Source organism: Odocoileus virginianus, chromosome 27, assembly GCF_023699985.2.
Source record: "Odocoileus virginianus isolate 20LAN1187 ecotype Illinois chromosome 27, Ovbor_1.2, whole genome shotgun sequence".
In the NCBI taxonomy this organism is placed as follows: Eukaryota; Metazoa; Chordata; class Mammalia; order Artiodactyla; family Cervidae; genus Odocoileus; species Odocoileus virginianus.
This window is the reverse complement of record NC_069700.1, coordinates 17,843,271-17,871,240: the sequence shown is the minus strand read 5'-3', so window position 1 is coordinate 17,871,240 and position 27,970 is coordinate 17,843,271. Positions and strand designations below refer to the sequence as shown.

The 27,970-nt window shown below is 45.0% G+C and overlaps 1 protein-coding gene and 3 non-coding genes across 4 annotated transcripts; all 4 read right to left on the bottom strand.

Annotated features, from left to right (window-relative positions):
• Positions 1-644: 644 nt before the first annotated feature.
• ABT1 (activator of basal transcription 1) lies at positions 645-3,188 on the bottom strand. The gene is made up of 3 exons (XM_020904441.2): positions 2,904-3,188; positions 2,027-2,232; positions 645-1,871 (listed from the first exon to the last, which is right to left on the bottom strand). The coding sequence occupies exons 1-3, from the start codon at positions 3,142-3,144 to the stop codon at positions 1,491-1,493; spliced, it is 828 nt and encodes a 275-aa protein (XP_020760100.1). The 5' UTR covers positions 3,145-3,188; the 3' UTR covers positions 645-1,490.
• An 11,905-nt stretch (positions 3,189-15,093) lies between these two features.
• TRNAY-GUA (transfer RNA tyrosine (anticodon GUA)) lies at positions 15,094-15,185 on the bottom strand. Its single transcript is given in 2 exon segments — positions 15,094-15,129; positions 15,149-15,185. It is a non-coding gene; the product is annotated as a tRNA-Tyr (tRNA).
• A 378-nt stretch (positions 15,186-15,563) lies between these two features.
• Positions 15,564-15,653, bottom strand: TRNAY-GUA (transfer RNA tyrosine (anticodon GUA)). Its single transcript is given in 2 exon segments — positions 15,564-15,599; positions 15,617-15,653. It is a non-coding gene; the product is annotated as a tRNA-Tyr (tRNA).
• Positions 15,654-21,813: 6,160 nt separating this feature from the next.
• On the bottom strand, positions 21,814-21,903 carry TRNAY-GUA (transfer RNA tyrosine (anticodon GUA)). The gene is given in 2 exon segments: positions 21,814-21,849; positions 21,867-21,903. It is a non-coding gene; the product is annotated as a tRNA-Tyr (tRNA).
• Between the last annotated feature and the right edge of the window lie 6,067 nt (positions 21,904-27,970).

The following is a 27,970-nucleotide window of genomic DNA, read 5'->3' as shown; positions in this document are numbered from 1 at the left end:
CTAACAGACCATAATTCATTTCTCTCCTCCCAAATAAACTGCACCTATCAAGCTGAGATCTTAACAAAACTTGGTTATTTAGAGCCAAAGTAGATGAATCCACTTGACCCAAAGAACACACTGATAATTATATTGATGACAGTTAAGCAGAAAGTACAAAAAGAACCTAAGAAAATAAATGGTGCAAGCAAAACTCAAATGACTTATTATTATCGTTCTAACACTTCCTGTAAATTTAAAAGCCAGAGTTTTAGTCTATTGTGAGGCTGTGTGTAGATGTTTTCCAGTTTTTTGTTGACATCTCAGTTTTCAGTTCCCCTCAGTGGTTTACATGCACTCTATCACCTCCAGAACTGCTCTGCATGTTGTTTGTGAACTTCCCTGGTCTAAGGGTAGACAAAATGTATAAATGCACCCGAAGGGCATCATGTGTGCACAACTAGCTCCTAGGCCTTGCTTACCTTTACAATGGTCTGAACCCAACACGCCATCCGTGGAGCTTTGTTCACAATTATAGGAGTGCATCAGGCTCTGTCAGACTTCGGTTCACTTCTCAGGATGTTGCTTACTTTCCCAGATAGAATCAATCAGGCCTTCCCATGGCCTCACTCTACCTCTTAAATACATCTGGCATGATGCCTATAGTACTTCTATACATTTATTTCTTAAGCATCTGTCTTTTTCAGCAGTCTATAAGACTTACACCAAGGGCCATGTGTCCTCATATAGTGACTTAGTAAATGCTGAATTAAATAAATGTTAACAACAAGGCCTAAGAAATTGATTAGATAGGTAAAGGTTGAATTAGGTAAGTGTTAACAACATGGCCTAAGAAACTGATTAGATAGAAAACTATCCAGGTTAAAACAGAAGGAGGTATCCTGTGTCCAGGAGATGGAACGAAGGTGGGTGAATTCTGTTCAACACACAGAAGTTGGAACTTATCCAATGACCATCTCCACTCCCCACCCCATAAACTACAAAGGCATGTTTAAAAATATGTTATTTACATATATCTTTTTCTATTCTATAAATACATGTTGAAGGTGGCTCCCAAGCCACTCTAGCCCATTAACCCCTGTCCCTATTAACCTTTTCTAAATAAAAAAGATGTTGCTGCTGCTCAATAATGTGGTTGGTAAACAGCCGTCTGGACTAGCCATTATCACTCTAAATCAAGGGAAAGGCTGTTCCTGGGGCAAGAAAGTAGGACTTTTAAAGGGTCCCAGTGGGCAGGAGACAGGAAGCCACGAACTGAACAAGGTAAAACAGACATGAGCAGTAGTCATAATCATGCTAGTAACAACTAAGTGCCTCAGCCAGGCATGTACAGGAGCTGGGAGGAGGAAAAGGAGAGGCCTACAAAACTTCTGTCTGAGGAACTCAGACTTCTGGTTTGAGAAACACAATAAAATGTCCGCCTGGGTAGTCATTATAAGGTAGACAGGACGCTGGACTGGGCTAGGAGGTGGAAGGGGCCTCTCTGACCCTCAAGAGTTCCTGACCAGTGAGGCGTCCTCCCTGCTCTCTGAGGGTGTAGGAGCTCCAAAGATCTTGGCAAGAAGCCCTCGGTTGGAGCGGGCCTGGTCCTGAGCGTTAGCCAGGCGAGCTCGTTCACGTCCCCCTGGCCGAGCTGCCTTCCGGGCCCTCAGCTCCTGCTCAGTAGGACGCTGGGCAAAGGCCCAGGAACCATTCGGGCGGGTAGAGTCCCCATCAGCCGCAAGGAAACGCTGTCCGCGCTCCACACTTCGAAGATAGAAGTCAGTCTCACGCTTGGCCTGGGCAACCTCAGCCCTCAGACGCTGCCTACGCACCTGGCGCTCAAAAGCAAGATGCTCGCTGAGATGGGACCAGGTAAAACGGTGCAGGTACTGTGGACAGGAAAACAAGAAAACATCTGAGTAGGGCAGATCAGAGATGGGGAGTCGATGGAAGGGATGGGGGCCAAAAAGATGATAGGGGTGCGTGGGCTGTGGCCGCAAAGGCGAGAGAATGAGTGGTGCGGCAGACAAGCCAATCCCCTCACCTTGAGGTTCCACAGGTCATAACGGAAGGGGCTGCGCCTGCGGGAGCCCATGGGCGTGTTGTGAAGACTGGCCGCCACACGCTTGGCTACTCGCTTGTCCCGGAACTCCACCCAGCCCTCCGTGTAGTCCTTGCTGTATTTGGACCGCTTTTTCCCTCCAGCCGCGGAGGCAGCTGCTGCCTTCTTCTTGCGCCGCACGAACCCGTCTGGAGTCCAAGACAAAGCAGTGGTCAAAGAGGCCCGTACAGTATCCATTCAACAGCACCTCCCACTTACCAATTCTCCAGACCTCCCCGCAGGCCAGGATCCCACCTTGTCTTTGCCCAGAAGTGGCTAACTGCATAGTCCACACTTTACCCCTTGTCTAAACTCAACCTTTTCCTCAAATGTTAATTCTTTCATCATTACGTCTGCCCCAATCTTTCTATTTAAAACCTGCACCGGCCCCCAACCCCAGTTCCAATTAGTGACTGAATGGGAGTTGGGCGCGGCCTATCACATACTGTCTCTTGACCTGGGCCTCGACACGACAAAGAGATACATTCAGTTTTGTGGAAAAGTCACTGAGATTTTAATTCAGGCCGTACTCATTTAACAAACTGGTAAATTCGCCTCAAGAAAGTAGCGTGGGCGAAGCCAAGATTAGAATCCAAAAAGTAGCGAAGAGCTTAGGCTCAGCTAGGTATATAGGGCTACCCACATTCCATTTCAGCCTTCTAAGAAACGTGCGCGTCACCTATTTACCAAAGAAAACAGACGCAGGTCCCCGACCCCGTCAGAGCCTTCACGAGCAGCTGAGGCAACAAAACACGCACTGTGTATTCATTGCCAGCGAGTACCACCCCTCTTCCCTCACCATCAAGGCCTGAGCACTTACCCTCCGCCTGGAAAAAAACACGCCCGACCTCCCCGTAGGCGCTGAGAAGGTTCCGTACGTGTAAAGGCCTAAAGCGGGGCGGGATGTGGCCCAGGTACACAATGCCCGGCACTACCCGTTTCTTGCTGCCGCCAGCCGCCTCTTCAGATTCCTCCTGTTCCTCCAATGCCTCTAGTTTCTGGTCACTCCCTTCCAGAGGTCCCAGCTCCGCAGCGCCCGGCTCCAAACCCTCTGCCTCCATGCTTGCCGGTACGTAAGACGGAGCAGCGTAAAGCGCCGCGCCTCTGACGCACTTGTGTGCGACGGCCTGCGTTGGGTGGGCGGGGCCAGCTCGTCTGACGTAAAACGGCAAGAAAGAACTGGGCCGTGCCCGACAGTGCAGGACTAGCGGAGAGGGCGGAGGCAGGCCCTGGGTCAGCCGCGAGATTCAAAGCCTGAGAGCCCTTGTCTCCCGAGCTGAAGAGACAAAGGCGAGGTAGACCCTCAAGTATAATTTACCCTAGAGGATTCCGTGGTGAGATGCAAAAGGAGGAGATGAGGCATGCTCTTCCGGAAATTTTGGAGAACTATTTTGGAAGTGAGGGGAGTTTTCTTTGTATTCCAGAGGTCAAAGTAGCATTTTACCCAAAGGACTCGGGTGTGGCTCCAGTTGGGGGATGGCTCAACTTTTGAAGTTTACTGAAATTTCATTTTTTTAATTAATTAATTTTGACTGTTAACTGTTTTTCAAAATTTAATTTAGGAATTTGAGTTTTTAAAATTTAAGTTTTCAGACTGTAATTTACCTTTGCAAATAAAAGTTTTAGAAATTTAGTTAGACTTAATTTTTTAAAAATTCCATTTGTGACCTTTTCACTTAGTTAAAATCTTTTTTACTTTAAAATATTAATTTAAAATTTGATTTTGTGAATAAATTGTCTAAAAGTTGTAACTTGCCACAGTTATTTCTTTTATTTTAAAATTTGGCGCCTAAAAGGAAATGGCAACCCACTCCAGTGTTCTTGCCTGGAGAATCCCAGGGACGGGGGAGCCTGGTAGGCTGCCATCTATGGGGTCACACACAGTCGGACACGACTGAAGTGACTTAGCAGCAGCAGCAGCAGAACTTAATCCTCTCCTTACCCCCTCAGCCTCCTCCATGGAGCTGCTGGGTGATTTCTTTCAGCTCTGTCTTCCACTTGGCTGGTTCTCTCTTCAGCTGTGGCTTATCCACCACCTGAACCCATTAAAAGTAGGGCTCCCCAGGTCGCTCAGCGGTAAAGAATCTGCGTGCCTGTGCAGGGGACGCAGGTTCAATCCCTGGGTCAGGAAGTTCCCCTGAAGGAGGAAATGGCACCCCACTCTAGTATTCTTGCCTGGGAAATCCCATGAACAGAGCAGCCTGGTGGGGCTACATGGGGTCCCAAAGAAGTTGGACATGATTAAGCACACGTGCACAAACCCATAAGTACTTAGTGTTACTGGTTCTGCAAATATCTTTCTTTTTCAGATCAGTAGCTCTGTTTTGAGTGTATGGCCCCTTCTGTTTTTGATGCCTTCTTTTCCATTATTAGTTTAAACATCCTTATCTTACAGTCTCCATCACACTCACCTAGTACCTGAAGCAGACGGGCACCCTGTTGTTTTCTGATGCCTCTTTATGATTGTGTTTGTGACGTGGGATGGGGGACTCGTTCCTAGTTCCAGGTTCTGTCTGTGGAGCTCCTGGGTGGCCTGCTTTGCAGGCAAGTTCTTTTTTTTTTTTTTTTTAAATAATATTTGTTTTTATTTATTTATTTGACTGTGCTGGGTCTTAGTTGCAGCATGTGGGATCTAGTTCCCTGACCAGGGATCAGACCCTGGGCCCCTGCATTGGGAGCATGGAGCCTTAGCCACTAGACCACCAGGGAAGTCCCAGGCAAGTTCTTCCAGATGGTTTTTGCATGTGCCTACCAGGTGCCCCAGAAAAAAATAAAATAAAATTTGGCGCCTGTTTTACATTTGTGTTAATGCATGATTTGTATTTATACTTCTGTTACAAACATCTACTGGCAGATGTATAGTTAGCCTTGATTTAAGCCACCCGCTAGGACAGGGAGCTTTATTCTCCCTGGGATTTGTGTTTTCACAGTTTTGGGGTCCAGGGTACCCAAAATGTGCCTCAATGGTATACTGATTATGTTGAATTAAAGTTACTAAAGAATCTGGTACTACTACAAGAACGACACTCTTAAGACTCTTCTTTCTGTCTCCCTAAAAGCAAGAAATCTCTCTTGTGAAAGGTGTACTCCATGCATTTGGTGGAAAGACACCATTAGCACCAAAAATATTCTGGGTTAAGGTTATATAAACAAACCTTACTTCTTTAATTTACTATCTCAAGCCTAAACTGTATTTAGATTCTTCACTAACTGGGCACCCAGAACCTAAGTTTCTTTGTCTAAAAAGTATAAAAGCTGCCTGATTTGGCCACTTCTTAAGTCCCATTTCTATGGGACCTCCATGCTCATGAATTATATTTCTTTCTTTTTCTCCTGTTAACATCTTGCAACCACAGGTACTCAAGAAGAGAAGGGGAAATTTCCCCCTCCCCAACAACAGATTTGCTGTTAGATCTCAAACTAATTTTCCCTCTTGTAGTCAAACACTCCAGAAAGCAAACTCACTCAGAAGGACAGCGTGAATAGTGGAGTGCAGTTTGTTACACCGGCTGGTCTGAGGTAGAGTTTCCTCTTTAGCCAGGGTTCCTGACCAATTTTTGTGACAACCTTTTATGCCCAAAGTGTGCCAAGCCCACATCCACAAATTCTTTAAAACCCACTCTGGACAATGTTAGTAAGAGATACAGTCAGGTTTTAGCCATAAATTCACATTCTAAAGCTATCTGGACATACAGTTTAGCCCACATCAGTAGGTATTAAGATTACAGAAGATAGTGATTGATTACATAGTGGGCATTGCATTTCTTCTGGCTCTGGAAGGTCTAGGTACGGGGTCTGCCTGGTCTGGTTTTTATCTGTTCCGGAGATCTGTTCAGCCACTGGTATTCTATCTCCGTGGCATCCCAGATGTACAGTCCAAAAGTTTGCTGAGAGTGTAAGATGAAGTTCCTTTTCTTTTAAAAATTAACTTAGTCCAGTCAGGGCAACCTGCTCCTTTCCTCTTTCATTCCCCACTCTTGATGCTCTCAACTTCTAGTGTGAGTATCACTCATAGGGACATATTGCACATTAGGTCTTTTGGCATGTACTTGGGTAAATGCAGTCAATCTCAACGACACAAATTGGACAACTCACTGTAGAATACAAGGTCCACATAACAAAATTAACAGAGCAACTGTAACAACGATTGACAGTCTTCCACCAATCACCCTTTATCCATCACAAAACAGAAGCCCAAAAAGGTACTGAGTCATCTGACATTTGTTTTACAGGAGTTTGCGTATCTCTAAGAACCTCAGTAACATTTCCAGACAAGACTGGGATATACACACAGCACCCAACCTTTATTTTGGCACAAGTCTCTCCTTGAGCAGCAGTCAAGATGTCCAAAGCCATTCTATTTTGAATTACTGCCTTTCTCATTTGTATTTGTTCAGTATTTAATGCTTGAATTACCCTCAGGCTGTCATTTAGGGCCCTTTGGGTGAAATTAGTTAGGACTTCAACTCTAATGATTATAACTGTAGTGCCCAACGAAGGAACAAATGCAGCAGCCAAATAATCATACCAATGGAAAACTGATCATGACCATCTGGCCAGTAGGGAGGGTAAATTTAAGGGCTCCTGTATTGTTGGCCTAATGTTCCCATGGGCAAAGGCAAGACCTAAAGTACATCTTCCTACTCACCCTGTGGGTAGCCATGGCCACAGATTGGTCTTGCATAACCAATGAGTGCTGTTTGGGGCAATCCACCTGATTCTGGGGTTGACTCCCTAGTCCATCCCAGGCCATTGGGTGGATTAATTGGTATCATAAATAACTTTACAGGTCTTGTAACACTGTTCTGTCCATAGAAAGCCTACTGGCTTCAAGTCCATTTTGTCTGTTGTCTGGTTATATCCAATAGTGTGTACATCCTGTTCCCAGCAAATGTCAGCTATCATAACAAGTTATCCCTTTTCAGGAGTAATCCACATATATTCATTTCGTATCTGGTAAAATTGGTCAAAATACCTGTTTTTTTTTTTAATTGTTTGGACTTATTGGCTGTCACAATATTGATAAGCATTTTCTGAGCTAAGAATATAATTAAAATGTATCCCATGACCTTTTGTCAGATCATCAGCCTTTTTATCGAACCAATGAGTAGTGGCTGCTGTAATGACAGTTTCCACACTTGACTTCTGTTGTTTCATCTGAAGAAAATAGTCACATAAACTAGGCATGTCACCCCTTCGTAGAGGCGACACCCACCATGGGAGTCCATTCATGACAGACATGGGCATAGCTCCACACACCCAGCAGTTAGATCTATTATGGAAGTCAGCGTAGGAGTGTGCCCATGAGATGAAAACATTGTCTTGTGCTGAAATTATGGTTAGTCCCAGGATACCAGAAAGTCCATGTAGTAGGAGTTGATTGCAGAGCTTCATTTTTTTCTTTTTAAGATGATCTTGGTTTCACGGAGATCAGTGGGGTCCTTTTGTGTAGTCCACTTAGCGTCCTCCAGGTCTGTATGGTATGTCCTCTTCACCCTCGTGTGATGGATCCAGGGAGTGACACCTGCAACTTTAACTGCCGTAGGTGTAGTTAGTACAACAGTATATGGACCTTCCCAATGTGGGGCCAAGGAGTCATGCTTCCAGTCCTTGACCCACACTTGATCACCGGGCGCAAATTCATGAATCTGCTCCCCAAGGGGGAATGACACCCATTCTTGGACACACTTAGTTACCTGGTTTATCACTTTACCTAATTATTCCATCCTCTGGGACATCCCATTCCTCTCTTACGTGGCAAATTTGCCAACACCTGTCTTACTATGGGAGGGGGTCTTCCATAGACAGTTTCATAAGGAGAATAACCATGGGAACACAGGGTCATTCTTAATTTGAGCAAGGCCACCGGAAGTAAGTCCATCCATGAGCAGTCAGTCTTTATGATCCATTTTGAAAGTGTATCTTTTAGGGTTTGGTTAGTTCTTTCCACCATTCTGGAACTCTGGGGCCTATATGCTGTATGTAATTTCCATTTGACATTTAGAGGTTTACATACTTGTTGAATTAAATCGGCTACAAAAGCAGGGCCATTGTCAGATCCTATACTGGTTGGGAACCCAAATCTGGGGATTATTTCTCAAATCAGACAATGAGCCACTTCATTTGATTTTTCAGTTCAGGTGGGGAACGCCTCCACTCAACCTGAAAAGGTATGTTCCATGACTAGTAAATAATGATAATACCAGTAGGGTCTCATTTCAGTAAAGTCCACTTCTAAATGTTCAAAGGGCAGAGTACCCTTTAATTGTATTCCCGGAGATTTCTGCTTATGCCCAGGGGCAGCATTGACCTGTGAGCAAGCAGAATAGTTCTGGGATTCCATTTTACACAAGGAAGAAAGCCGTGGTATTAAAAAATATTTCCGAATTAATTCTTCCATTTTGTCACATCCCAAGTGGGTTGTCTGGGGTACCTGAGACACTAATGAAGAGGCCATTATCTCGGGAACCAGCAACCTGCCATCCAGCAGTTCCCATCAGCCCTTTTCATTCTTGGTGGCCCTTTCTGTTTCAGCCAGCTTGGTCTTGGGCCAGGGTATACTGTGGGAGAGTTGAAGTTAACTCAGGCATTCTCAAGAGCACAAGAGTCTTAACAATCCCACCCCAGTGCCTCCAAATTCTTCAGTGGCTGGTTTTGCAGCTCTGTCTGCCTGTCGGTTTCCCCACGCCTGCAGGGTGCCCTCTTTTTGGTGAGCCCAGCAATATATTATCGCTACTTTTTCAGGTTCCCATACAGCATCTGGTAGGGTCAAGATTTCTTCCTTGTTTTTAATGTCTTTTCCGTTAGCTATCAAGAGCCCTCTCTCCTTGTATAGGGCCCCATACACATGCAAAGTAGCAAAAACATACTTAGAGTCAATATAAACGTTAGTCTTCTTACCTTTTGACAACGGGAGGGCCCGAATGAGAGCCCATAATTCAGTCTGTTGAGCAGACCAGTGAGGTGGCAGAGAACCAGCCTCGATGATTCTCGCATACCCTGACAGCCGTTGTCCTTGTTTCACCAGGCTGGCACCATCAGTGTACAGGACCCAATCTGGGTCCGGGATTGGCTGGTCTCTCAGGTCAGGTCTGCTAGCATAAACTTCTTCCAGGATTTCTTCACAATTACGTGAGGGTCCGCCTTCCCCCACAGGAAAGAGTGTAGCCGGATTTAAGGCCTGACAGAGCTCAATAGTAACATGGGGGTTCTCACATAAAACTCCCTGATATTGGGTAATCTGCTATGTTGACAACCATTTGTGGGGATCCCCTCATAGGAGAGCATTGACCTCATGGTGGACCTTTACAGTTAAGTTTTGGCCCAAAGTTAGCTTGGTTGCTTCTCAGACCAGTAAGGCAACCGCAGCAGCGGCCCAAAAGCACCTGGGCCACCCAGTGGCAATGTTGTCCAGCCGTTTTGAGAGATAGGCCACTGGTCTATCCCATGTCCCCATAGCCTGGGTTAATACCCCCATAGCCACTTTGTCCTTTTCAGTCACATAAACAGTGAAGGGTTTAGTAAGTTCTGGCAGACCCAATACAGGTGCCAATGTAATTGCCAATTTTAACTTTTCAAAGGCCTGTTGCTGCCTCTCAGTCCAATATAGTGAATCCCCTTCTGGCCCTGTTAGGAGTTCACATAAGGACTGGGTCATCTGAGAGTATCCTGAGATCCAAATTCTACAGAACTCAAAGGCTCCCCAAAATTCTCGGACCTATCGTCAGGTTTTTGGTCGTGGGATTCTCAAGATTACTTCTTTCTTGGATTGGTCCAACAGTCTTGTGCCCCCTATCAGGACAAACCCCAAATGTCTTACCTCCTCCTTGTAGATCTGTGCCTTTTTCCTCGAAACTCGGTGGCCAGCCTCCATCAACAGTTCTAGCAAAGCCTTAGTTCCTTCCCAGCAGTGTTCTTTATTCTCTGCAGCCAACAGCAGGTCGTCCGCGTGTTGCAGCAGCCAGTATCTAAACCTTTCTGGTTGGAATGAGTCCAGATTGGAAGCCAAGGCTTCCCTGAAAATGATCGGGGAATTCTTAAATCCTTGTAGGAGGCAAGTCCAAGTGAGCTGCTGTTTGGTGCTCCCTGCTGGATCTTCCCATTCAAAGGCAAAAATGGGTTCAGATACCGGTGCAATGTAGAGACAAAATTTTAGATCCAGGCAAGTATAGATCTTATCACTTGGTGGGAGGAGGCTGAGTAAGGTATATGGGTTAGCAACAGTGGAGTGTAGAGTTATGGCTGCTTGGTTGACCAGTATGAGGTCTGGTACAGGCCTGTCCTCCTGTCCCCCTTCCTTCTTAACTGGCAGGATCAGTGTGTTCCAGGCTGACTGGCATTCAATCATGATGCCCGCCTGCCGTAGCCTATTTATATGCGGCAAGATGCCAACTTGGGCCTCCAGCGGTAGCGAGTACTGACATTTCCTGACTGGTATGGCACCAGGTTTGAGTTCTCTTACCACCGGAGCTTGATGTTTGGTGAGCCCGGGCTGGGGCGTTGTGGGGGGAGGGGGGTGTATCTTTTGCCCAAACCTCAGGGAATTGTTGGATCAGCTCTCTCTCTGGATTGTTTAACCCATCTGGCTTCCTTTCCGAAGGATCATGCAGCCTCCATTCATCTTGAGGGGTTACCAAGAGGATAAGTAAATAGGTGGTCGAGGCCACTGGAGAATGGGTCTTTCTTGGGGGGAAAGGTCACTTGTGCCCCCAATTTAGACAAGTCTCTCTACAACAGACATACTGGGCATTCAGGTATGTACAGGAATTCATGAGTCACTTGATTCCCAGCCCCCCCCCCCCAAATCTGGCATTTTTGGGGTAGACAGAATGGTCTAATCAGCTTGTCCCTGGTTACTCCTGCAGCAATGGACCTTCTCTGGGGGGCTACCAGTTCGGTCACCACTGATATTTCTGCTTCAGTATTCACCATAAAGTCAATAATTTGGTCCTCCACTTTTAGTTTTACCATGGGCTCTTGGGGACCTTGTGTCTTTGAGCCCCAGCACCGCTATTCAGCCTCCAGTTCAGCCAGCCCTAAAACAGCCAATGCCAGTTATTTTTCCCAGCTTTTCTGGGACCATTCATTTTTCCAATGGCCAAAGCCTCGGCATCAGGCGCATTGATTTGGTTGCAGGGCAGTCCTGGGCTTCCTTGTAGGAGGATTGCCAGGAGACCAACGCTGATTTAGAGGGGGTGGAGGTTTTGGGGAAGGCCCAGGGAAGGGCCTTCCCAAGGCCTCCGCCAATAACTCGATCCTCTGATCTGCTCTCTTGTTATCTTCTCTCCTTTTTTTCTCAGCCTTCTTTTTTGCCTACATGTCTCTTTTTCTGAACACCTTACTAGCAATCTCTATTTGTGAGCTGCTCATGGCTAATACTCCATCTACCTTTTGGAGCTTGTGCCTGATATGAGGGTAGGCTTGAGATACAAAGCCTGTATTTATCACAATTTGAGACCAAGCTGCCTCTGAATCTATTAATGTATAAAGTCTATGGGTCTTGCATAGTCTTTCATAAAACTCAGTAGGTGTTTCAGTTTGCTTTTGGACTACTTCAGTAGGTTTTGCCATAGTTGTAGGAGTAGGGGCCGCCCTCTTGAGACCTTGTTTACGGTACACCCGGGGGCCACTTCTTGTAGCCATTTTCTAGCATCAGTATGGATCCTGTGTCTTTCTTCAGTGCTAAAGAGGGTGACTAGCAGCTGGATTATGTTGCCCCACGTAAGACAGTAGGTTCGAAAAATAGTCTCCATCAGACTGATATGCCTTGTGGCTCCTCCGAGTACGGTGGAGTGAGTTTCTGCCAATATAGTAGGTCCATAGAGGAACATGGTTGGTAATAGTAGGTTCAGGGAGGCTGGTGGTAGTGTCTGTCTGCTCCCTGAATCGGAGGCTGTTGCAGCTCTCTGTGAGGCATTCCCACTCCCCCTTGGAGGAGTGCAGCCTCTGTCTAATTCCTGTGTCTCCTTCCCCCTTTGCGTCACTACTCACCGGGAGAGGCGGATACTGCTAAGGAGGTTCGGCTGAGGCTGAGCCCTGTGGACGATGACCAGAGGCTCCTACAGCCGGGATCGGAGCCTGCCGAGATGGCGGCTCTACGATCTCCCCGGGAGTTGGCGGGGGAGCAGCTGATGGAGCCCCAGCAGGCCCGGGATCGGTGATCATTAAGGCGGTCTCCGGTCCTGGTAAGCATTAGGTGGCCGGAGCGTCATCCAGGATGGGGGAGAGGGCAAATCGCGTCCGTCCGGATCCGGCAAATTTCTTGTTTGTCATCAGTCGATTTTTGTGCCATTAATGTTTTCCCTCTCTCTTTCTGAATGGAGTCTTGCCCAAGGGGGAGGATCTCGAGCCAACCACAGCCATGAATCAATATATGGAAATTGATCCGGGTGCCCCGGCTTTCCTGTGACTACTACAGAGACTGCTTTTATTGTTTCTAAGTCCATGGTGCCCTCTGGTGGCCATCCTACTCCCAAAGAGGGCCATTCAACCTCAGACTGCGGAGTCGGTTAGGCGTCATCTTCACCCCACAGTCTTCGCCAAATCCCTTAAAATTCTTAATCATGCACTCCAATACAGTTGCCTTAGATTCACTTCCTCCCATCTCGCTTACCTTCTCGGACCTTCTTCTTCCTTCCCTTTTCGTTCTGTCCACGAAGTTCTCGGTATCCTAAGTCCTTCTTGATTTTTCCACTCAATGAAACACTTAAATTGCCATTCCGCCTCCTTCTTAATCGGGGTGAGTAGAGCCTTCTTGCCAGAAGAGGGATCGGCGTGTCTTCACCTGCAGGTCCGCACGGCCGAACCAGAACACCAAGTGGTCCAAGATTGTTTCTCCTCTGACTTTGAAAGTCCGTTCTGCCTTGGCGGACTTGATCGGGTGCAGACGAAAACATAGATGGATTCCCACGTCCCAGACTGTCTCCGGAAAGGTCAATTTGTATTCACTCGCATATCTTCCTCCTTTTAGCCTGACAACCCTGAGAGGATCGAGCATTCCACAGCAGATGGGACCCCTCCTCTGGGAGGGCAGAATATAAGCACACAAAGACCAAGTTTCCTCCCCCCAAAGCCCTCTCGCAATCGCCTGGTAATAATTTACCCCAAGACGACGCGGACACCACCTTCTTTATGACTTTGACGGTCAGTGTGTGTCCCCTATTCCCTCCCAGGGGGTTGATCAGGCACCCTCTTCCACCCCGCAGGGTGGGAACCTCCTTACCTGAGCGCTTAACTCCCCTGCTGCCGTCCACTACCCACTAACGTGAAAGATTTCGGCGTGGAGAAGCGGAATCTTTCCACAAGTGCGAGGCGCCTTCCCCCTTCTAGAGAATCCGCGCCGCGAAGCCTCGGAGTAGCCCCAAATGGGACTTGTCTCTCACAGTGAGGGGTTTCCCGGCCAAAGCACGAAATGTAGCCAAACGCTCCGGGAAGCAAACTCACTCAGAAGGAGAGCGTGAATAGTGGAGTGCAATTTATTACACCGGCGGGCCCGAGGCAGTTTCCTCTTTAGCCAGGGAACCCGACCGATTTTTGTGACAAGCTATTATGCCCAAAGTGTATGTGCCCAAGCCCACATCCCCAAATTCTTTAAAATCGGCTCTGGACAATGTTAGTAAGAGATACAATCAGGTTTTAGCCATAAATTTACATTGTAAAGCTATCTGGACACACAGTTTAGCCCACATCAATAGGTATTAAGATTATAGATAGTGATTGATTGGATAGTGGACATTGAATTCCTTCTGGCTCCAGGAGGTCTAGGTATGGCGTCTGCCTGGTCTGGTTTTTATCCGCCCGGGAGGCCTGTTCGTCTGCTGGTACTTTATCTGCATGGCTTCCCAGATATACAGTCCAAAAGTTCACCGAGGGTGTAAGATGGAGTTCCTTTTCTTTTAAAAATGAAGTCAGTCCAGTAAGGGCAACCTGCTTCTTTCCGTTTTCACCTCCTTGAGCTGAACAACCGCTAGAACGGACTAGGCCCTGGCCGTTCCCAACTATGGCGCGGCCTCGAACGCGGTCCCTTCATCAAACCAGAGGCCGCTTTCCCGGCTCGCTCCCTTCATTTTGTGTCTGGAGGACTTGTCCGTTTGTGCGCGCTCCCTGTGTCCTTAAGGCGCCAAGGTTCCTCCGACCCACATCTGCCTTGGGGTCGACTGCAAGGCGCCCTGAATGCGTACAAATACTTGGGCCGGCTTCCTGGAAGGGGCTGTGGACGAGTTTGTGGCTCAAGATTTCCCATCCCGCTGGAACTAGGGAGGCAAGAAAGCCAGAGGATGGAAGCAGTCGTAAATCTATCCACACTCATAATCCGAGATGACCGTCCTTGCGGAACAGTACTCCAAGTATATTTTCTAAAGTTAACTCGCCGCGCTCTTTGATGGAGTGGTTCTAGAGACTAATAAACTGTATTTCTCTAGTTCTCATATGACTGTTTCATTCACTTATGAACGAGAACTTTGTCAGTTGCTTCCTACTTTTTTGGAATGGAGAGAGAAACAAACTAGGTTTCGCTTTTAGCTCTTGACACCGACGTCTTCAAACGTCTTCAAAATACTGAGCCACAAAGAGTGAAACGAGAAAACTTTTGGGGATTGACTGAAAGGATGAGGGAGGTGGGTCTTGTGCAGGAGTAGATGATGTCAGTTGCCACTGTGATGGCCACAATGGTAAATTATGCTGTGTTCTTTACCTTGGGTGTATTTGAAATTGTCATTGCTAAAACGTTTATTCACAGAAGTCTCAACAGAGAGCTCTAAAGGGACTTTGAACCTTTAAGAAAAATGAAAATGAAAAAAAAACATTGTGGTAGGGTGACCTTTACCCCCTTTGCCGTAACCCCTTCTCAATTCCTTGAAAAACCACTTTCTGGAGACTCTTTAGCGACCCAGATGAAAAAAATCTTTACTGACTGCTTCCTGTGCCTACCTCAGGTTCACGTGTTTGTTTATATATCTATTCCTACAAGGTCCTCGTTTTTAGGCCTGCAATGGTTTTCGTAAAATGAGACCTCCTTCGAGCCGGATTCGAACCAGCGACCTAAGGATGACCACTAATCCCGTTTCACTACAGTCCTCCGCTCTACCAACTGAGCTATCGAAGGAGCCGCTAAGAGTACTTAGAATACTTTTAATAATCATTATTTATTATAATTTTGTTTTGACTAAGTTTATTTAAAAAATAGAGGCAAACATGCAAGGTGCTAGAAATATTCTAAAATTAATATGGGTAGTGATTATAGAAGTGTATTTTTAAAATTAATTCCCTTGAACACTAAGGAGCTTTGTTACTCCTGCTGGTCTATCCGCTTAGATCCTCTTCTCTCAATCAAAAGTGAGACACGACTGATAAGGTTTTCCTAAATGCGTAGGAGAGGGACGTATTATCTTAAAGCGGAGTTACTGTCAAATTCATTTGAACAGGGAAAGATCTTTGTCCATTGACTTGGTTCGGTTCGGCGTGTAATTTCCAAAAACTCTCCTCCTTCGAGCCGGACTCGAACCAGCGACCTAAGGATGACTAGCAACCACGTACCTACAGTCCTCCGCTCTACCAACTGAGCTATCGAAGGATCACCTCTAGGTTGCCTTATAGACTTCCTTTTCTAATGTCTATCCAGATGATTTCTGCTTTGATAATATGCATTCATCTTTAAAAGTATAATTAATTTTAAGCAATCTTTTTAAATGCTAAATAGGTCCTATATCATGATCTGGTTAGTTGCTTTCACAGATTTAATAAATATCTAAAATCCATTGGGTTGTACATCTAGGACGTTTGGATATTATTCTATGTATATCTTGAACAAAAATTCTACCGGTATCCCATGTCCTCCTCCCTAAGTATTATATACCTAGGGTGGATTTCTTGCATTACCCCTGATTTCCTGCTGTTCCCTCTAATTACCATTTCCTTTTTCTCTAGAAAAAAGTGTCTAGGTTTGTTGGATAAATGATATAATTACTGAAAACACAAACAACCGGGTTGAAGAGGATCCCTAAGTTGTGAATAGAGCAATATCTGGTGCATTTTCGTATCATTGTGATTCTTTCTGAAAGTCTAATGGGAAATCGTGTGTGTTCATAGCTCTAATGATGTGGAGTGTCCATTTCTTTTAGTTGGATAAATAATTTGGGTGGTTCATATTAATGAATGAATAATAACGAATGATTCAGTTCAATTCAGTCACTCAGTCGTGTCCGACTCTTTGCGACCCCATGAGTTGCAGCCCACCAGGTCTTCCTGTCCATCACCAACTCCCGGAGTCTACCTGCCCAAACACATGAACATCAAGTCGGTGATGCCATCCAGCCATCTCATCCTCTGTCGTCCCCTTCTCCTCCTGCCCCCAAATCCTGCCAGCATCAGGGTCTTTTCCAATGAGTCAGCTCTTCGCATGAGGTGGCCAAAGTATTGGAGTTTCAGCTTCAGCATCAGTCCTTCCAATGAACACCCAGGACTGATCTCCTTTAGGATGGACTGGTTGGATCTCCTTGCAGTCCAAGGGACTCTCAAGAGTCTTCTCTAACACCATAGTTCAAAAGCATCAATTTTTCAGCGCTCAGCTTTCTTCACAGTCCAACTCTCACATCCATACATGACCACTGGAAAAACCATAGCCTTGACCAGACAGACCTTTGTTGGCAAAGTAATGTGGTGCAATTAAAGTGAAACCAAAATACCTATAAATTTTAAAGGCAAATATAAATAAATGTTTTTTCCAGAGAAAATCGTCAAACATTGAGGTTCAACAGAGATTGCCTTAGACTAAAGCAGAAATAGACATAAGTGGGGAGTACACTAAATTATCTGGAGAGAAAAGGCTTTCTTAAGGAGAATATTTTATAAATATCTGTGCTTATTTATACAAATTTATGCAAAACTATATTGTTTCTACAAAATGATAGTATTGAAAAATATTCCAAAATTTTCCTTAAATGGCAATTGCTAACGCCTTCTATTTAGGAATATTGAGAGCATGTAGCCAATATTGAATTCAGTAATTAAATCCCTTTTCATGAAAAAACTACGAAAATATCTAGCAACTTTCAGTGTTCCTGACGTAACAGAGAATTAGCAGCTGGAGAGGAGAGATCCTAGAAAGTGAAATTTCTCTTTCATTGTCAAGTGTCCTATCCTTGCTTCAAATACAAGGTGGAAAATAGCAGATATGCCAAGAGTAAAAATTCAGCATGGTGCTGGATTCAATTGCTGCTTCAGAACTGTTGAGTCTGTTGGGATGCAGAAGTCTTACTGGGGTGATACTTAGAGGAGCAGGAAGCTCCCAGAAAGGAAACTGAAAAGACAAGTCCACCTTGCCTCTTCCTCCTCCAGCCTTGCATTCTCCCTCTAGCTTCCTTTTCGGCAAAGGAAGGGGACAACAGAGGATGAGATGGTTGGATGGCATCACCGACTGGATGGACATGAGTTTGAGTAAGCTCGGGGAGCTGGTGAGGGACAGGGAAGCCTGGCATGCTGCATTCATTGGGGTCACAGAGTCAGACATGACTGAGTGACTGAACTGAATAAAGAGCCTAGTAGTAAGTCAGCAGTATGGTTTATAGAGTCCTACCTCCTTTATCACAAGGCAGATTAAACGATGAGTGTCTTAGTCTGCACCAGCTGCTATGACAAAGTACCATAGACTGGGTGGTTGAAATAACAGAAATTAATTTTCTCACAGTTCTGGAGGCTGGGATGTCGGAGATGAAGATGACAACCATTCAGTCCCAGGTGAGGGCCCTCTTCCTGATTTGACAGAGAGGACTCCGACGTCTCCCATTATGAGGATAGTACTCCTACGGGGCCAGGGCCCCACCCTAACTACCACGTTAACCGTAATTACTTTCTAATTCCAAATACAGTCACATTTGGATGTGGGAAGAACACAGTTCAGTCCAGAGCAGTGAGCTTAGAGTTCAGTCAATAGTTTAACAACTGGTAAAACGTCCGTGTGAATTTTAAGACAGTATTCTTGATCTTCATTTTACCTCTAATGGAAGCTAAGAGGTTCGAATTTTAATACCTAATCCAATGCTATTGGAAACTAGAACTTCTAGCTCATGGTTGAAAGCTCCAAGTTGGTCCCAGTTCATAAACAGTCATCCCAAAGCTCAATCCATGGATCTGAATTGTGAAATTAGGCCACCTTTTTCTTTTTTTCTCTCCAGTTCCACATTTGCACCCCTAATATAATCATGGAAAATAAATGTTAAAAAAAAAAAAAAATGAGTGGAGGCCAAACTGACTATTGTACCTGGGTAAATTCTATCCAAGGAAGAGTAAAGAGAGAACACATAGATGGAGAGAAGGCAAGGCTGACCTCTAGCCAAATTTTGAGATAAACGGATTTCTACAGACACTTGGAATATTTGCGTTTTGAACTCTTTTGTCTCAAATGGAGTAGGTGCAGGAAGATGGAGGACTTTTTCTTACAGAAAATTATTCATTTTTTTTTTTTTTTGTCAGCCCTGATTGCAGTGAAAAAGAAAAAGGCAGAGCAAGCTTTTAAGAGGATTAAGAGGGTTCTAGAAAGGCCTGTGCAGCATGCATACACAGCATAGGAACATAGAGTCACTTTCTTCAGTAAAATGCTCCATCTTCTCCATTTCAATTTTATCACTTTGCCCCAATTTCATTGAGACTAGAAAATAACATTAAACAGCAACAACAAAAAGTTTCTAATGATGGAATTTCAGACAAAGAAGCAGTTGATGTTTAGATGTTGGAGAAGGGCTTTCAGATGACTTTACTGCAAGTGATGGGCCTCTGACAATGCCCAAGAGTTCTCTCTTCAGGACTAACTGTACAGTACCTAGTACCTAATACAGTAGTTGGTACCTGGTACTCCACAGGCCCAGAATAAAAAGTGGCAACTACTACTTTTGTTTTTGGTTTGAAGAAAATCCAGATCTAAGGATGTAGCCATGGTTATATTCTCTTCTCCTATTAATATTTACCTTAGAAAAATAACTTGTACACCCTTGATCGAAATAGGAACTACACGAAATCAGAATGAAGGGAGGAATTTCCTGGGACGCACAATCCATCGTGACCTTGGGTCCACCGACAGAGTTTGTTTTTTAAGCCAGACAGAAAGCAGATCTTAGGGGACATTTGTACGAACTCTGGAGAATCTGTTTCTGGGGCTAGCAGAGTCAACCGGTGGAAAACTTAGGAGTGAGGGAATTGGCAGGAACTGTTGGGATGGCCAAAAGTAGAGTCTCATTGGTTGAGAAATTTGAATTGCCCTTCTGGATGCACCTGCAATTTCCTTCCTGTCCCCAGTTTCCGTAGATATGTTTCCAGTGTGAAACTCTTGCCCAATACCGAACACAGGTACAAATCACAGTGGCCACGAGTTCTGAATTACTTTCAGATATTAAAGTGAGTGAGGGAGGCATCCTTAGCTAGCCCTGTGGGGAATTAGCTCAAATGGTAGAGCGCTTGCTTAGCATGCGAGAGGTAGTGGGATCGATGCCCACATTCTCCAGCTTTATGTTCCACCTATGCTTTGGCCTTTATTCCCATACTTCTAAAAATACTAAACACCTTGCGTAAACATTACCACTTAAAGAAGCAATTCAGTAACATTGATGACCTCTCCTTTGTCTTCAGTGATAGGGTAGGCAAGGTTGGATTCTTTGGGTTTTCTCTCCGTTTCTGAAGATTGTCTCTACCAGGTGATTTACACATCTACATTCCAGTTATTTATACGTTAATGTTACATTTTTATTCTCAGAATCTATTTCCCACATGTCTGACCTCTTGAAGGTAATCTCACATTCTTACACTGAAACAGATGATTTCCACTTTTTAAAAAAACTTGGGGGATAATTGCTTTATGTACCTCTTAATAAGACTGTAAAGAGCTAAAGAATATGTAGGTATGTTTGAGGTTTGGGGGGGTTTTTGTTTTGTTTTGTTTCTTAGCGTTCATTCTTCCTCTTCTGAAGTCATCTGGCTGTTTCTACGGAGGTGGTGGGGCTGCTGCTGGCACTGACACTGCAATATTGCCCAATATGGCCCAATTATGAGAGGGAAGCGCTTCCAGGTGGCGCTAGTGGTAAAGAACCTACCTGCCAGTGCAGGAGACTAAGAGACGCCGGTTCGATCCCTGGGTTGGGAAGATCCCCTGGAGGCGCGCACGCAACCAACTCCCCTATTCTTGCCGGGAGAATCCCCTGGACAGAAGAGTCTATAGGGTTGCAAAGAGTCGGATACAACTGAAGAGAGTTAGCAGGCAAGTACAGCATGGGAAGGAAATCGCAGTGGAGAACTTGTTTGAACTGGAAGCTAGGGTGCCTTGGTGAGAATATCCAGGACTATCTAATAAGCTTTGCATCCAAGACCCATGTTATCTTTGAAAAGAAGATTGGACCATTTTTCTTGTTTACTCTTCTGCCTTCAATTCGCTTTCAAAGAGCAAGGATGCTACCAGTTTCTAGCTGTTAATACTGGTGGTTGCCAATGTGTTATAGGCAGTGTCTCTCAAACCTAGTTCAATAAGCCTGGACTTCTCTGTCCTACATTAACTCTCTAGGTGGTTCACTCACCAAAGTTTGAGAATTGCTTACTTAAAGAATAAAAGTTCTGAAGCATGGGAAGGAACATGCAGAAGTTTCAGGCACAAAATCCTCAGACAACTCTTCCTTACTTAATATCTTTTATAGTTGGGGACTCTTCTGTAGGTATTCCGAATCACATTTATCAGATGGGGTAGAAGTGTGGTTAACATATTTTAATGAATTGGCATAAAATTAACAATTATTTTCTATTGTTAAGAGAACTCAACCTCGAGCTCATTCTCAAATTGAATAAAAATTTCCCCCTTGTCTATTAATTTTGTAAAAAACTTCTATTCTGCAGTGGTTCTCAAATCTTGCCACACGTTCAAATTACCTGGGAGCTTTTAAAACTACCAATGGCTAGGTCCCATCGCCAAAGTGGCATAAGTATAGGCGCTTTGTAAAATATTCCCAGGTGATTCCGACATCCACCCACGTTTCCCAGCCAGTAATGAGAATCACCTTTCTTTGCATAAGTAAACCTAGAAGGGGAGGTAGTATCTCAGAATTTCATCCCTCCTCCGGGGGTTGTAGTGGAGCATCCACCCGGAAAGAATAGAGCAAGTTCCGGGAGTTGGTGATGGACAGTGAAGCCTGGCTTGCCGCAGTCCAAGGGGTCGCAGAGTAGCACTCGACTGAGCGATTGAACTGAGGGCTCTAGTAACATCAGGGGGCGCTCGTGCTCCGCCAGTTACTAACCATTGGTGAGCGTGTTCTAGCAGGCCGCCGCCCCCACCCACCCGGGTTCTTCCCGCCCGGGTCTTCGGATCCCGAGGGGTGTGGCGAAGACTTGTCACTGGATCCCTCGATCCCTGGGTTGGGAAGACCCCCTGGAGAAGGAAATGGCAACTCACTCCAGCATTCTTGTCTAGGAAATCCCGTGGACAGAAAAGCCTGGCGGTCCACAGTCCCTGGGGTCGCAAGAGTCGGACATAACTTAGCGACTAGACCACCAACACTGATCCCCCTGGTCGGGGTTCCGAACACCCCGCAGAGAAGCACCCCGACAATGGTGCTGAAGTTTGATCGTGCGTGTTAGAAATTGTTAAAGAAACATATTCTCTGCACACACGTGAGTCTTCAACAGATGCACAGCAAGTATTTATATAACTGACAAAGGCCTTAAGGTTGGGGATTTAATTTAAAACCACACAAAACATGAATTCCTTCGAGCCGGATTCGAACCAGCGACCTAAGGATGTCTATGACGTTTCACGCTACAGTCCTCCGCTCTACCAACTGAGCTATCGAAGGAATTACGTTCCGTAGCTCACCCGCAGAGGATGCCATCGCTGCCTAAGGTTGGGAGACTATTGGTGTTTGCTGTTTTGTTCGCCCATGCCGTTGATAAATCCGCTCTGGTGGCCTCCACGTTTTCTTTCTTTATAAAAATAACCTAGCACTCCTTCACGGGTGACTGGCCCGGGCCAAGGTGAAAACGGTAGCACCCACTGGTTTGCAAAAAGAAAATAAAACAATGAGGCATGAGGAACTAACAAAAATTTAGCAATGATTGTCTTTTACTGTGATGAATGAATTTAAATAACCAGTCTTAGAATTTGAAGTACTTTAATCTGCAATTTTAACAGATAATTAATAGAAGGAGGAGGAGGAAGAAAACAAGTACCGGTTTAAACTCTTCAAACCATACTAAGACTTAATTGACATTAGTCCTTGTAGATAAATCAGACTATCATACTAATTCTAAACTCAGAAAACAATCTGTCCATGGGGAGCTAAAATAACATTTTAAAACTAACTAGAGGTAGAAAGTACTGTCATTCAAATACTAGTGACTTTTGCAAAGTGTGAGTCTAGACTAATTTTCTGTGACAATCTGAACCTCAAAATGGCTATTACTCGCTCTTAAATGAAATCAATCCACTTGAGGTGGCAACCGACATGAGGAACGTGCTGTGGTCTCTAGCTTCCACTCAGGATCATTACATTGTCATACTGTTAGGGGAAGCACACTAATTAAAACCGCCCACCCTGGCCAGGCACCATAGTAACCATTTGCATGAGTTGTTTTATGACAGGAGGTTCTGGTAAGAAAGACAACTAATAAGCCTCCATCAACCGGAAGAGTTCGGGAAAGGTCAAAAGGAGACACCACATGTGGACCACCTCCGGGAATCCTCCTGTCTGGCATCCATCTTGGCTGAACAAGGCGTGCACCACCAGGAAGGACTCTGAGTCAGACAACCCGGAAACTATGATGGCACTGTAACACTGATTTCTCTAAGAGCTATAACACGGTCAGTTCAAGACCCGAGAGCTGTGACACGCCGAGGGGGGCTTTAATGTCCGTCACTACAAATCTTTCTTGTGACGAAACAAAAACTGAGAAGCATACACTCGCCTGACAGCACCATGAAACTCGAGACTGCAAGCCCTGTGACAGAGCAGTTCTCCTGGCTTCCCTTACCCTCCTTCTCTCCACCCTGGTCCCCTTTCCCAGTAAAATCTCTTGCTTTGTCAGCACATGTGTCTCCTTGGACAATTCATTTCCCAGTGTTAGACAAGAGCCCAATTTTGGGCCCTGGAAGGGGTCCCCCTTCTTGCAATAAACTAACAGCCCAATTTTGGGCCCTGGAAGAGGTCGCCCTTCCTGCAACAAACTAACAGCCCAATTTCGGGCCCTAGAAGAGGTCTCCCTTCCTGCAACAACATGGTGGAGCCATACACAGTGGACAAACAAACCCCTTGTGCAAGTAGAACACTGAGACTAGCGTTCACTCTTCCATGGCACAAATATTTGCCTTTTGTTTGTCAGTTTCTGAATAGGTGTTAGGGAAATTTAAATGGAGGCAGTCTTATTCAGGCTTCAGAAGCAGGATAGCAGGCCTCTGAACAGTTTCTAACCTGCCTGGACCTTGCCGGGATTCCGAGCCTGCCTGCAAGCGTACCAAGTCAGGGGGTACTTTAGACAAGAAAGGGAGCAGGTCTTGAAATCCTTGAGCCCCGGCAGGTCTGGCCAACCGTGCCTGGGGTTTAACCTATGACTGGCAAGATAAAACAAAAAGCATTGTAATAATGTAAAAGTAAAACCAGAGCTGCTCTTTTGCAGCCTGGGATTACAAATTCAGTTCCGTTCTGTCGCTCAGTCGTGTCCGCCTCTGTGCGACCCCATGGACTGCAGCCCGAAAGACACCGGGAGACCCCAGAAGCCGGAAGACAACAGGCCTCCCTGTCCATCACCAACTCCCGGAGCCTGCTCAAACTCACGCCCGTCGAATAGGTGATGCCATCCAACCATCTCATCTTCTGTCGTCCCCTTCTCCTCCCGCCTTCTCTCTTTCCCAGCATCAGGGCCTGCTCCAAATGTTAGGTAGTTAGAATAGGAAAAAGGAGTTCGAAATTGTGGTGGCTAGAAGATAAAGGAAAAAGCCCGCGAAAAGGAAACAAAAGAGTCTGTGGACCGGAGTGACAACCTCTGGTGAAACAAACAGTCCTCCTGGCTAGCCCAATTTACAGAGGGCAGGCTTAGGGGGAAGGAGATAAAATTTATAAAAAGAGGAAGCCAAGAAGCATGGAGGTCTCCCTTTTGGGGTAGGCCCGCCCTCATGCCTTGAGGGTGTATTATACTTTGCTCCCCGAATAAAACTGAGTTGTAACTGAGCTGAAACACTGGTCCTCCCTGTCAAATCTTTGTTTCCTGCGAGACAGAAAGGAGGAAATTACACACTCCCCTCACACAATGAGTCAGTTCTTCGCATCAGGTGGCCAAAAGTATTGGAGCTTCAGCTTCAGCATCAGTCCTTCAGTGAATATTCAGGACTGATTTCCTTTAGGATGGACTGGTTGTATCTCCTTGCTGTCCAAGAGTCTTCTCCAACACCACAGTTCAAAAGCATCAATTCTTCCACGCTCAGCTTTCTTTATGGTCCAACTCTCACATCCATACATAACTACTGGAAAAAACATGGCTTTGACTAGATGGACCTTTGTTGGCAAGTGGAGCCTCCAAAGCTGCTATTTGAAGTCTCTCGGGTGAGAAGGATGCATTGCCTGGGACACTTTCCCAACTGGGACTCCAGATTGCTGTCATTTGGGACTTCCCAGTGCTGTCCAAGTGAGGATGTAGGTTGTCCCCTTTTGATGATATATATGCTGTTGAAGGAGGAAATAGAGCAGGCTCTATCTTGAAAGCAGGACTCTTATCTTAGGCCAGACTGTGGACTTTGAGCTATATGCCCAGTATCTATGGAAACCACATACCAACTGGAAAACCAGGCCCCTGGAAGGAAGAGCCCCAGGGCTCTCCATCACCTAAAAGAATGCCCTAATTATCTGTGTATCCAAATAGAATCATACATTCTATTATGCTTATTGGGGTATGATCACAGGCCTGTTGATAATTGTCCACTGTTAACTACCTAGGCATAAGGCATATGATCTCGGGTTAACTTTGATTGTATCTTTCTTTTTCCTTTGTTCAGACTAGTTTCAGAGAACCTTATACACTTAGAGTATATAAGGTTTTCACAAAAACTGGTTGGGGTCCTTGGCTAAGAGGAGACTCTGCCTTGGGCCCACCGGTGTAATAAACTGCGCTCCACTGTCTGCATTGTCCTTCTGAGTGAGTTTGTTTCCCAGAACTCGTGGCTACAACACAGTTACTTCTCTATTGTTTCTATTTCTTTTCTTTTAAGAATTAAGTCAAATGATCTCTGTTATAAATTCAAATTGTTTATTTGTGTGTAATGAATGGTTTGTTTTGTTAATGAATCCTTCTAACCTAAAGCGAAAGTAAAACTTTCCACTAAACCTTTAAAAGCAAGTTGCTAATCACTTAATCTGGTAGTTTACCCCCTCAAGTCTCCATAAAACTGAATCATCTGTTTTGAGAGGGGCTAATCTGAATGTTTTAAATATGAAATTTATCTCCTCCCCAACTCCAACTGATGGGATAAGTTATCCTATTTTATAGATGTACTTAGTACTACCCATTTTGTAAAAGTAAGTATCCATTCCTTCCTTCCTTTTCTACCACTCCACATTACAATACAGAAGATTCAGGCAGTTAAGACAGGCCTTAAGGAGCTTTCAGGAAAGAAAAAGTAGTAGATTTGAGAGATTCTGTGAAGTGTGTGTACGTACGTGAATAACTTGAATTCTTGTAGGTCAAGAATCACGTCTGGTTCTTCCATATGTCGACTGAGAAAAAATGGACATGAGAGTTGCGAGTTGTTTTATTTGGCACAAAATGAGGACTGCAGCCTGAGATAGCTCTGAGAAGCTGCTCCAAAGAAGTAGGAGAGAAGGTCAATACATATATGATTTTGGTAAGGGGGAAGTACATGCAATCAAACACAGATTCTTTTTTTACAGAAAGTTTCTGCTGGTCTCGTGAAGCTTCTGTTACTCATGAAGAGCAGTCATCACCGTGAAGGATTTTAGTGCTGTTCTAGATTTGAGGAGATGCTAGAATTGGGTTCATAAAATCACCTCCTGATAATATCTAACAGTTGGAAGACCTGTCCTACCAGCTTTCCTGGAGCACAGGCTGCCTCATTTCTGCACTCCACCCGGAACTCCTTTCAGGGGGTGTTGAAGGTCAGCAGCTGCAGCAGCACATGATTTAATTCTTGTAGAGTTAGATGGCAAGCACCCATGGCAAGTGCCAATTTGTAGTTGAGACGTAGGTTACCAAGTCCAAACTCGCTCTACTCCCTGCAGACCAATTAACCGAGAAACCAGGTGTTGAGGCAAAGAATAGGACTTTATTCTGAAAGCTAGCTGATGGAGAAGGTGGCAGATTAATACTTCAAAAGAACCATCTTATTTGGGTCTGGATGCCACGTTCTTTTCTAGAACAGAGATGGAGGGTGTTGAGGAAGTAAAGTAAAAAGGGCCATCAGTCTTGCAAAACATCTCCAGGAATGGCCACCTTGTGGAAGGGATGTGTTCGTTTCTTCTTTCCTGCAGCCATTCACAAGTAGGCAGCATCAGATTATTTCTCTGAGCTGAACAAAGGCACCTGAGTTTGACAGTCAGGCACTGAGGCAGGGTTCTCTGAGGCAGACCATTACATATGATTATAATAACAAAAGCAACACAAAGCAAGTCAAAGAAACAGTTCCAAAAAGGAGTCAGAACTGGCTCTTCCCTGCAACTGAAAGGTTGTTGCTGAACGATTAGACGCGGGATTCTTGGCCTCCGGAGGAGACGAATTCAATCCGGGGCCAGAGACGAGGCTGGATCGCTCAGAGCTTTTGTGTAATAAAGTTTTATTAAAGTATAAAGGAGATAGAGAAAGCTTCTGACATAGGCATCAGAAGGGGGCAAAAGAATACCCGCCTCCTAGTCTTTAGCTGTCTGTTATATAGTCACTCACAGTCTGTTAATGAAAAAGATGTCATAAAATTTAGAATGATACCAGATAATTCATCCCTGGCCATAAAACGATTGACTTGAATCTTGTAGAAGGGCAGAATACCAACAAATAATTTCATTTACATAGCTTAGGGGAACAATACCTGAGTAAGTAAATTTAGGCCATTTGGAGGAACCAACTTGAAAATAGAGTCTGGGGTTCATTAACATAGCTTAAGACAACATTTCCATACAAAAAAGAAACGTATTGGTCAACTCAAGGTTTGAGAGTAGTTAGCTTCAGGTGAGACCAGGTGTCATGGCAACACAGCACTTTAAGTGAAACCTCTTTTAAATTTGTATAGAGAAGGAAAGACATATCGCTGGTTTGTTTCTTCCAGCCGCTTAAGAGAGATAAAAATGTCTGGCACCTGCAGCTTCTTTTTTCCATTTGGAGACCCCTGGCCTTCCTGCCTGTTACCCTCTCACAACAAACCTACTTTTCCATATATTTACACAATAAAGTATAACAATGTGAAAATGTTAAGAAACAGGAAAGTTTTGGAGTTCCTTTCTTTTTTGCCTTCATAGGTATTCTTAGATGCAGGTGGAAGGCGAATTTTGAATCTTACTATAACAGGAAAGAACAAATCTGACTCCATTTTAAACATATTTCTTTTACTTTAACCTTTGAACCCACATTCCTCAGTGGTAAAGAATATGCTGGCCAAAGCAGGAGACTGCGGGTTCAATCCCTGGATGGAGAGGATGCCCTAGAGAAGGAAATGGCAACCCACTCCAGTATTCTTACCTAGGAAATCCCAAGGACAGAAGAGCCTGGAGCGTTACATTCCAAGAGGTCACAAAAGACTCAGACTAGACTTAGTGATTAAACACTTTAACCTTTGCATTCTATTAGCTTCACTATAAATTAATCACTAAAGGGAAGTTGCCTAAGGATTAAAATATACGTAAAAGCCCTTCTCCAGGAACCATGCCTCCC

Coding starts and splice junctions, on each gene's coding strand:
- ABT1 (XM_020904441.2), bottom strand. CDS start 3,144: ATGGAGGCAGAGGGTTTGGAGCCGGGCGCTGCGGAGCTGGGACCTCTG. Junction 2,233..2,903: donor TGTTTTTTTCCAGGCGGAGG/GTAAGTGCTCAG, acceptor CTTGGACTCCAG/ACGGGTTCGTGCGGCGCAAG. Junction 1,872..2,026: donor ATGACCTGTGGAACCTCAAG/GTGAGGGGATTG, acceptor TCCTGTCCACAG/TACCTGCACCGTTTTACCTG.